General features: G+C 35.9%; 3 protein-coding genes across 5 annotated transcripts in view; 2 read left to right on the forward strand and 1 right to left on the reverse strand.

Annotated features, from left to right (window-relative positions):
* The first annotated feature begins 588 nt into the window (after positions 1–588).
* On the forward strand, positions 589–6989 carry LOC111338321 (ELMO domain-containing protein 2). Of its 3 annotated transcripts, none has more exons than XM_022944785.2 (10): positions 589–852; positions 2105–2273; positions 2594–2622; positions 3212–3309; positions 3968–4097; positions 4211–4319; positions 4848–4872; positions 4980–5048; positions 5673–5806; positions 6251–6989. In XM_022944785.2, exons 2-10 carry the CDS (start codon positions 2129–2131, stop codon positions 6442–6444), a joined length of 933 nt encoding a protein of 310 aa, XP_022800520.1. In that variant the 5' UTR covers positions 589–852; positions 2105–2128; the 3' UTR covers positions 6445–6989. The 3 variants fall into 3 exon arrangements, with proteins under 3 accessions (XP_022800520.1, XP_088589736.1, XP_088589735.1); XM_088733610.1 differs by lacking the exon at positions 589–852 and adding an exon at positions 1097–1228; XM_088733609.1 differs by lacking the exon at positions 589–852 and adding an exon at positions 1211–1349.
* Positions 6990–7140: 151 nt separating this feature from the next.
* On the reverse strand, positions 7141–8166 carry LOC111338329 (transmembrane protein 187-like). Its single transcript, XM_022944798.2, has one exon. It carries the CDS (start codon positions 8075–8077, stop codon positions 7301–7303), a length of 777 nt encoding a protein of 258 aa, XP_022800533.2. The 5' UTR covers positions 8078–8166; the 3' UTR covers positions 7141–7300.
* A 55-nt stretch (positions 8167–8221) lies between these two features.
* Positions 8222–10622, forward strand: part of LOC111338310 (dihydrolipoyl dehydrogenase, mitochondrial) — an 11391-nt gene continuing 8990 nt past the window's right edge. Inside the window, exons 1-6 of the mRNA XM_022944773.2 lie at positions 8222–8381; positions 8455–8524; positions 9331–9410; positions 9533–9601; positions 10277–10346; positions 10460–10560. Of these exons, the coding sequence (XP_022800508.2) occupies positions 8331–8381; positions 8455–8524; positions 9331–9410; positions 9533–9601; positions 10277–10346; positions 10460–10560 (441 nt within the window). The 5' untranslated portion in view covers positions 8222–8330. The remainder of the gene's footprint in view (positions 8382–8454; positions 8525–9330; positions 9411–9532; positions 9602–10276; positions 10347–10459; positions 10561–10622) is intronic.

Below are 10622 nucleotides of genomic sequence, written 5' to 3' on the forward strand. Positions count from 1 at the left end.
TCCCCTCGCAAATACGTTGGGAATTCTGATTACTTTGCGGATGCAATCTGGGATCAAAAGACTGGTAAGTCACATTTCGAAAAATCTTGGAGGAAGAGTGACATTGATTGGCCTTGCACGTGGACACTAGCCAGTACGTGCTCGTGCCACTAAGTTGAAATTATTTATTTATTCTGTATTTTTGTAATTTTCTAATTTATAGTGTTTTTTAATTCATAATGGGCGGCGCCTCGCATGGAACTTTACGTCCCGTTTGCGCCTTCCCTTTTGGGTTCAGTTTTATCTCAGTTTCTCTTCTGTTTTCTATTTGTTATTGTATTATTGTACTTTTGCCTTGTTCAAATATTTATCTGATATGCCCTGTAATGATCAGCGGTATTACACGTTATGGACATGCACATGTAGAGAACACATGAGCATCGTTTTGTAAAGAGGTTGGATTTTAAAATTTTAAAAACTGTTATCAAGATCCATCGTGTTTTCGGATAAAGAATATTACATGCCCAATAAGGTCGTTTAAAAAAAAAAAACGAGTGTGAGCCGCGTCCATATGACGTCATAACTTTTGGTCAGCAGTTCGCTGATACGGTCTCGAGGGAAAAGAGGAAGTGAAGAGGCCAGAAGAGATGTAGAGGTAGCAAAACTTTTACTTTGATGGTTGGTTTGCGTCAACAGGAAGTCATCTACGTCACAGAGAGCAAGTTTACATCTACGATTCTAAATTTGGTTTATCTCGAAGGTGTAAATCCGTTACAAACTTTGCGATTACGCCAACCTTTTCCGGTCTATTGCGGCCTCTAATTTGTGGGCTGGTGCGGGCGCCATATTTGTCGTTCCACCAGCGAATTAAAGGTGAGTTAAGATGACTAAATGCAAACTAACGGGTGAATAGACTTTGTAGGAAAATTTAATTTTAGATTCATATAAACTAGTGCAGATAATTAATAATGTGAGCGCGAAGGCTTTGCTGAACAGTTTTGACGTCTGATCACGATACGATAGGTGTACCTTTGTACTTTGTCTGAGGTCTTTGTGGTGACCCGGATTTATTTATGCATCATTGTGATCAGATCCGATTCCCGGGCATTCCTGTGAGACGTTGTAGATTTAGTGGTATAGGCGTGGATGGAAATGCATTTCATCGTTTCAAGACAAGTCACAAACGCTCCTATTTATTACACCTTTCGTTCAAACAATCATTCAAAATCGTCACGTACTGGTTGAAAAGGTATCGGTCTGCAGTTTCATCTCTGAATTTAAACATTCACTCATCGATTCAGTTTTGCTGTTTGTATGCTTGATCTTATTCTGGGGAACACATTTTATTCTTACATCCCAACAGCACTATGGTATGATGAAGCATCATTATTGTAGATTATTTAGGGTAATTTGTTTAGTTGGTGTCAAGGAAACTTACCCAGTACCTTGTAAATTCATTCTTCCATGCTGAGCGCAGGACAAACAAAAGTTTACATGCGAGAATTCCGCTCATAATTTTAATATAGAAACTGAATCACTCTGAGCTGGACAACTTTTATTGTAAGAAATATATATAGAAAAACAAATAGTAGACAATCATTCATGGGCATTAAGCATTCACGTGCATCGAGTTATGCTAGGACAATTTAGGTAATTTAATGTTGAATCTATTTTCAGTTCTATGAATATTTTGTAAAACCCTTGAAGAAAAGAAGGCTACCGGTATCTTAAGTGCTCTCTTATAAGCTGGAATCTGTGGAGTTTACTTAGTATGACAATAAACTACTTCAAAACTATAGAACTTTCAACAAGTGATATGATATGTATACTGAGGATTTTGATTGTATGCCAAGTCCTAAGAATGGTCCATCTGTATGAATTACAGCTGACGAAAAAACCATAGGGGTCATCTATTTTTGGTAAATCTCACTTTTGCAAGAAGTCAGTCGGTTGAGCTTTAGATTTTAGGCTGAGGCTAAAATTTAAGCAGCATACAACTACTTGAAAGACCGTTTTCTTCTCTTGAATTCATTAAGATATCTGGAAAGTTAATGTTTTAAATTGGAGAAGTGGTCTGACAATAGCCCAACAGAAAGACTGACCATCTTTTTAATGTGCTTTATAGAAATCAACTGAAGAGATAATAATTATGGCTGAATTCTGGAGATATCTTTCATTATATTTTTGGTACCGGCGAGTGGTGAAAATTCTTCTTCATTTTTCTACTGGTCAATGCGAGTTACAGCGAATTTGTTACAAGACAAGACATGGAGCTTTGAGAACAGGCCAAGTTGGTGAGTAAGGATGTGAAAACTGAGAGAAAGAATTAAAATCAGAGTCTGTTTTAAATTTTTAATTTTTTAGAATATTCAACTGGAATTGAGGTACAGGGTTCTTTATTATTTGACTGATGAGAGGTTTCTTTGTAATTCTACACTTGATTGGCGCACACAGATTCATTCATGTTTTCAACTTGGAAGTTTATTTTAGGAGACATGGGAGACATGGTTTTGCCAATATGATCAAGTACAAATAGAATTAGAGAAACAAAGGCCTATAAACTTTTTGAATTGTTTATCTCATTTTTATTAACCTGTCATTCACATTTCAACAGAAAAATCCTTGAGGCAGTCAAAATCCAAGGTTGGTGAATAAATTGATGATCAAGAGGTTGTAATGATGACGTTTATTCAATCTGTTAGTGCCAGTTAATCACACAAGGTCTAACCCAAACCACTGTAGTTTTACACAAGCAGCTGCATGTGGACCTCAGGGATATTCCATGAGAGGTTGATTTAGTCATGAATTGCCCTATTGCCCTTCCACTATCACCCATTGGCATTCTTGATACTGTTCACAAAAATAATAATGTTCTAATAAAAGGTTTTGGCTTAATTAAAGGTGGCACAGTTTTGTCAAACAATAGCTAACTTTTGTTTAATAACCAGCCCTTACACTTCCAGGAGTGACAGAAATGTTGCCTAAGGGATATCGTTTGATTAATCCTCAATTTCCCAGAGCCTTCAACTCACAAAAAATTTATCACGGAAAGGAGAGAGAATTGATAAAGAGATCTAAGAAGTAAAAGAGCCATCCAATTCACCCATTCCTAACTTCATTCTCTCTAATGAGTTAACACAAGTGCAGAAATTGTAGCATTTTTTGAAGAGAGAAGACAAGAAGCATATTAATTTTTAATCAACTAATTCTGTCAATGTACTTTTGATGTTAGGAACTCTCAGATTTAGTGGATGCAGCAAATGTGAATATTCAGGAAGCACTGGAATTGATTATAAGAGTGAAAAGGATAAGAAGGGCACAGGAAAGTGTGTAAGTGGTTTTACTTAATGATGCAACTAAACTTTTGTGTGAACAAAAGAAATTACACTGATTGTATTCAGAAAACCATGAACATCTGAAATATTTCAGGAAGTTTTATCCAAGCTCAGGAAACTCAAGCAAACCACAAAACCACAAACTCATCATCACTAATGCCTACAGATTAGTGGACTTCCTCTTTTAAATGCAGCATCATACCAGAAATATTTGTGGTGTTATCCCAGTTTTAATGTTTCTTGTGAAGTCAAGTCAACTGCTTTCAACCAAATTAAAGCCTGACCATTTTGAAAAGTGTAGGTTGCTTTTCATCTGAACAGATCTTGTCTAGAGGCCATTTTTTATCAGGCTGTTTTTCTATATGTCTTCTGAGTAATTTTTGTTTTGAGAAATCTAATGTAAAGCCTCCTGAGGTATAGGTATCCTCGACAAAGATTTCCCTGTTCTTTTTTTTTTTTCATCTACATAACTGATATTATGTCATAACTCCAGAATCCATTCTTTGGTTTGGTTGTGTTCTTTCCAAACAGTTACTGTTACACATGCCTTTGAATAATTAAAAAAATGTATACATTTAATTGAACAGATGATTTGTTCAAAGACAAGTGTTACTTATTTGTCTTTTATTGATTTTTGAACCAATCTCTTTCAGTTTTGTGGACTCTGTATCTATCTGCCTGAATCAGATATGTGGTTATACAGACCTTTGCCATGATGCTGAACAGTTGAGAAACCAGCCATACTCATCTGACGATGCCAGTCATGAAAAGAAGTTAATGCAGGTGCTGTGGCTTATGAAATTTGCTTTTACTGATATGAAATACTGTGTTGTTTCTTTTGACCATTTTTTTTTTACTGTAAACTGACCATGTTTTAATTAATTAAAATGTAATAGCTCTGGAACCTGTTGATGCCAGATACACCACTGAAGGAGAGGATCAGTAAGCAATGGGGAGACATTGGTTTCCAAGGAAAAGACCCTAGGACAGATTTCAGAGGAATGGGTATGTTGTAGTTCAACCTTTTATCTGCCAAGAACTGATTGCTGATTCTCCTCTCTAGCTGCTAAATATTTCCTTGTAAATTAGTTACAAGAATTTGGTGTTAGATTAAGATAACAAATTCTACCTGTCTGATAAGTTTGAGAATTCTCATAACCTGTTTGCTAATATGTGAATGCTAAAGGGAGAAGTTACATGTTAATCACATCACAGGAGTCAGTTATTTTACTCTCCTTCAACTCATCTTTTGTCTTTTTGGGAGGTTTTTTTTTTCCTTTTGCGCCCATCGCTTAATTTTTGTTGTGTTTTCCTTTTGTGTTTTAAATTTTTCCAAGCATTTTGAATAAATTTATGTTTGGCTGTTTGAAAGTGAGGCTATTAAAACAAAAGCTGATGGGATTTACATGTAATTGCTCAATTGTGCACTGTGTAACTAAATGATTATACTGTGCAAAGTAAAGAGGTTATCCATAATGAAAGCTTTTTTTAAATTTTAAAGCTTTTAAACTGATAGGCTATGCTCTATTTCAGGTGTCCTTGCACTGGAGAATTTATTGTAAGTATATTTAATGATGTTTATGTTTAGAAATATGTTTGTTTTGTATTTAAGGCAAGGTTAACCTGAGATTAACTTTTTGTTATCTCCACTTTTTTAATTTTTAGATATTTTGCATCAAAACACACACCTGCAGCAAGGAAAGTTTTGTCTCAGTCTCATCATCCGCATTTTTGGTGAGCCATGTCTGAAAAGTTATCAATTACTGTTTAACCAACTGGGAACAAAGGTACCTCTTGTGTGAAAGTTATCCAAGAAGGGCTCATCTAAACCATATGATAATCATGATAGTGCAGGGGTTTCATTAAGGGCCGAAACTGAGCAAATCAACTGGCTGCAAGGATGCATTTGCCTGCCTGGTTTGACCATCTAGAGGAAAGTTTATCCTAGAACAAAGTTCAGTTCAAAAAGCTTTTTTGCCAGCCTGTGAAAACCAGTTGCCCGCCTGCTGAAAACATTAATCAAACCTGATAGTGTTACACCTAAGTTCAATAGGGAGCCTTCTGGCCCCTTCTTACGGTTCCTTATCACAGTTTTATTGGCATCAAATGACAAGGGAAATTACCCGTATCTGTTACTAATCCTGCCTATAGGTTATCATTTTGTCTTTTGCAATGTACCCTTTCTGCAGTCCCTAGATTTCTTGAAAGTTTAATGACCACCAAGCGGAGAGATGCTCCTTGAATGTCAAAAGTGCCAAGAAACAAATCTCAATGAGCCTGCCCAATGCAGGTTTCAGGGCATCATTTCTCAGACAATGTTTTGACTTATAATAATTGCTTCTTGTTGTTTGCTACAAGGTTCTCTTATGCCATTGCTGGTATTAACATCACTTCACTAGCTCTTCAGTTTTTGAACAAAGGATCTCTAAGAAGTCATTTCTACAACTGCAAACAAGGCAAACCAACAGTAGATGACTTTCATGAAGTTTATAGTGAGTATTCTCTGAACATCTTGAACAAGAAAAAGCTGCAACAACTAACAATACGAATATGCCTAACTGAATAATTCACATTTGTAGAAGGGTGTGCCCATATGGTGTTGGTTCTTATTTTAATTTAACCCCAAATTCAAGCAAGTACAGGTACAGTCAGTGGTTTATTTCAATTTGTTTTGTGTAAGATCCTCCATGACGACGTATTATCCATAGCTGGGTAGAGGCCCAAGGTAAAATCCAAACTAAGGGATATTGTATGGGTGACAATATAACAAGACCTGCATGTATAGTGCTTCAGGTAGTTGGCCAGAAGGTTGGATTGGGGGAAGTCATTAATTACCTTACTATAAACATGATTTCTATGACAAGGCAAGAGCACAATTTGCTATTGCCATTTGCTATCCTTAAAGTGGTGATTTAAAATTTTTTTTCTCTTTCTAGGTTATTTGTTCTTTGAGTTTAGTGCTTTTTGGATTAAGGAAGAACCTGAGAGTGTCATGATTTTCAATCAAGTCAGGGATAAATTTGCAGACAATATTGATACAATTCTCAAGAACCCAAGTACTGTTCTGGAATTAAAATATACATCAATACAGAGTTCTGCATCTTTATCATCTGTATCCACATTGGAGTGACCTGTTCTGATCTTTGCATATTATAAATAATTTTTAAATACTATTTGTACCAGTTTGAGAGGTCTCTCCTTAAGTGTTTGTGGATAGTGAAACTGCACCCTTTTGCCAGGCAGCTGGTCAGTCTCAGCTCTGCCGTCACCTAAGAGAATTTGCCAGCTGGCCTAATTTTGCATCCGGTGCAATACTATTTCTTGTAAATAAAATCTCCCACAATTAAAATTATTGAAAATTTTGTATCGACATTAAATAGGAACAAAAGTTCAGAATGTGTTAGTTAGGAGTTGTTTAACAGAGTTAAGTGATGAAACTTGCAGTTGAGATAATTAATGATTTTTAGTAGAAGATTTCTAGTATTCTCTAAAGACAATGATAACAGTAAGGGAAAAAATTAGCCAGAGGGAATCGACTGGATGATATAGGTTTACCAATAGCCATTAAACAACTACTTTTTTCACACAACTCTCAATTTTTGTTTTTGTTTTCTTTTTTGCCCATGATGCCGTGAATATCTATGGTGAACATAAATAAAGTCAATATGTAAAATCTGCTAGGAACATGCCACTTTTACATTCTTCTACATCTACATTTATTAGAGTTAGTAAAACCTTGAGAGGTATCGCACCAACTATAACAAAATTTAGAAAACCATCAAAAATATATATATATTGAAAAAATATATATATATTAATAAAAAAAATGTGACCTGGAAATTTTATTTGACTGAGCTGAATTTTTTTGTGACCAGCAACCAAGCTGAAGTTTCTAATTTGGGCAAAGGGAAAAATCTTACTATCAAGGTTTGCTACCAGGCTCATTTGAAGAATTCCTTGACATACCCCTTTTGGAAGTGAAGAGACTAGGTTTTATCATTCTTTGGTCGCATGTGTAAATTTTTAAAAAAGTCGGCCACAAAGTGGATTTGTCCAACATCACAGACCTTTGACCAAAAATGGCCAGTGTAGGCTTGGAATAAAGAGTATTGCACCAGTATTGTATCCGCAAGTTTTAAACAGACAAACCCAGTACAGCAGATGAGAGCTAGAATCATTGAAATTCGTGATTTTTCAGTCCCTAAACAAGGTTTCGACTGTGTCCTCAGAGAATAAACAAGAGCTGCAAGGATATGAAGAGCAAGAACTGCTTCAAAGCCTTGATTGTGAAATAACACGGCAAAGTAACTTAAGACAGAAATGCGCATAATAAATAGAAAACGACCAGTATTCCATTGTCCTCGATACACAAACTCGTTCCAGCAAACAAGCCATGCAAAGAAAGGAAGAGTAAACCATTGATCAATAACAGCGAACAAACGCGTCTGTGTCACAATCCGTCCAAACTGAACAAAGGAATAAAACACCGACATCCACGAGAACAAGTAGTAGAAGAATGCTTGATCTTTCACCTCTTTTTCTAACTTGCGTATCTTCCACAACCAGTATAATCCAACCAGTAAATAGCCCAAGTTCACCGAGGCATTTGCAGGCATTTTAAGGAAAGTAGAAGGATCTCCCTTCTCTGCATAATGTTCCAGTCCGAGTTCAACATTTACACGCTCGAAGATCGTAAAAAACCATACAGTGGCAAAGGCTGACACGAGAGGAAAGAAGACATAAAGAAAGGAGGACAACAACATGATCAGTTCATCACTGATCGGAAAAATCCGGTCAGTCCTTTGTATTCTCTGCCATCTTGAATTTCCAAGACTACAAAGCTTGGGCACGAGCATATATCAGCGGCAACCTGATAAAGTACAGGCGTACTTTCTCTGAAGCCGCGATCACTAGCGGCTATTTGCAGAAGTATTGCATATTGCCAGGACCTGATGAAGATAACGTGATTTCTCGATAAAGTTAGCAACAATTTCACCGAGTTTCATAACAAAAAACATGTTGTCTTTCGTCCGCCGTACTTATGGGTTATCCTCAAGAGCGCCAGAGGTAGGTCGATTCAATTCTGAGGTAATTGTTATGCCATCTGATTTCTTACCACTGTTGAATCATCACTTTTCAGTTCTTGAGAGTGTCTGGACGGTCTGGAAGATGTCTGCCTGCAGCAGCCACCAGATGTTACACAACAGATGGTAAATAATTGTAATAATTATTAACTAGAATGGAAATTTTATTGCCACCTTCATTATATTATCAAACCTTGTTGCATGTCTCACTCCCCTAGTTAAACAGCAAAGATATTGAACATTTTATGGGTAACTATCAAAGTTATCAGTAATGCTTGGAAATTATTAAGTTTGTCATTTTTATGATTATGACAATATTGCAATGTACTGCAGTACAAAATGTAAATTCGAGAATGAATTGTCCTGCTCATTGCCTATCAGAATGAATTTAATTTGTCAGTCCGTTGAACCAACTAGGTTAAAGTAGTGAGAAATACCAACACTTCTTCCTCAAAAGATTTTATTTTCCTGAAAATTCAGACTTCAAAGGGAAATTAGGAAAATCTTAACTGTCCAGAGTGTAAATTATCCCATGGAAAATAAAAAAGAAAAATATTATTTCAAGTTTGAAGGAAGTTGAAGTCAGTTACAGCTCAAGTTGCTGGAAAGCAGCATATTTTCAGGTGTAGTACATGACCTCTTTCATTCACATGTCTTTTGTGGGCATCTTGAGTTATATATTTGGTTTCAAGAAGGGAGGTGTACATTGTTTGGTTATATAGTGTATATTATGTTTAAAAGAGGAAAATAACAACACTCTGTTACATGTCTTTTAGTCTTTTGACGTGTTTGATAAGCTGGTACTTTCAATTAAATGTCAACCTTGTAATCTTTGTTTGCACCCAGTTACATGGAGTTGAATATATGATACACATGTACGTTCGTCTTAATGGATGGTTTATTTAAAATTATATTTTTTTACGTTGTTTTAGGGGAAGTCGATCTTGTAGTGGTTGGATCAGGTCCTGGGGGATATGTGGCATCCATCAAAGCAGCCCAGCTTGGAATGAAGGTTTGTAGGAAAACATGAATTTTTTTAAAAAATGACAAGGAAAATGTTGCATATTAATCAGTGATTTTTGAGAGTTTGAATGTCAAAATGCTTTACTTGGTTTTAATTCTTTTGTTTCATAGACAGTATGTGTTGAAAAAGAAAAGTCATTAGGAGGAACTTGTTTAAATGTTGGATGTATTCCATCAAAGGTGAGTCAATGAAAAAATTTATTCATATATATGAATAAGTTGTTGATGTGTATTCCAAAAAATTGAAACAGAAAAATGATCAGATAGGAGGGGCTACCTCTCAGGTGAATCTAACCACCCCCCCCCCCCCATCATGTTTGTCTTGAGAAAAAGTTATGATTCAAGGCTGTACTCTAAGAAAAATTGAAAGGAGCCCAGTGCTCTGAAACTGTAAAAACCAGGGTGCCCAGCATATGCTTTTTATGAAAAAACTAAGATTCCTGAGTTGCCCAAGAGCAAAAGTAAGGCACCAGGGGCCACCGGGTGCTGCTAGACCACAGCCCTGTGATTTGTTATAGAGAAACAACTTGACATGCCCCGAAATGTAAGCACAATGTCACTGTGGGAGCACCCCCTGGAAATTTTGCTTTAAATTCTCACTTATGAACTTTTTTCATATTGGACTGTTTTTGAAAGCAAAACATGGCTTTATTTTGTTGTTCCTATGAACAAAAAAAAACATTGATGTGATTTACGTGATAAACGGATGGCTGCATTGAACTTAACCTTTTGTAACCATAAAGTGTAGTATCTACATGTATATTGTTGTTAAGATGTGTCTTTTAGAGAAATTAAGTATGAATATTGGCAATGAAGTAGAACAATTCTAAAATTCAGACTGATTATCATTTACAGGCATTACTGAACAACTCACATTTGTACCATCAAGCTGTTACTGCTGATTTCAAAAACAGAGGAATAGAAGGTTGATAACACTTACTTTACCAATTGCACCATAAACTTTCAATGTTAAATTAATGATAACTAAACTCGTCAATGAATTAAAATTTTATTTCTTACATTCCCTCAACTTTACAGTGGGTGAGGTAAAACTGAATCTAGAAAAAATGATGGAACAAAAAACAACAGCTGTAAAGACACTGACAAATGGAATAGCTCACTTGTTTAAACAGAACAAGGTAATGGCCACATTAATACTGATGCTGTAGTTTCAACAGAGTTGCAAGTTTTGCAAGTGTGG

Source organism: Stylophora pistillata, chromosome 9 (assembly GCF_964205215.1).
Source record: "Stylophora pistillata chromosome 9, jaStyPist1.2, whole genome shotgun sequence".
NCBI lineage: Eukaryota > Metazoa > Cnidaria > Anthozoa > Scleractinia > Pocilloporidae > Stylophora > Stylophora pistillata.

Coding starts and splice junctions, on each gene's coding strand:
- LOC111338329 (XM_022944798.2), bottom strand. CDS start 8,077: ATGTTGTTGTCCTCCTTTCTTTATGTCTTCTTTCCTCTCGTGTCAGCC.
- LOC111338321 (XM_088733609.1), top strand. Junction 4,320..4,847: donor GACAGATTTCAGAGGAATGG/GTATGTTGTAGT, acceptor GCTCTATTTCAG/GTGTCCTTGCACTGGAGAAT. Junction 4,873..4,979: donor CTTGCACTGGAGAATTTATT/GTAAGTATATTT, acceptor TTTAATTTTTAG/ATATTTTGCATCAAAACACA.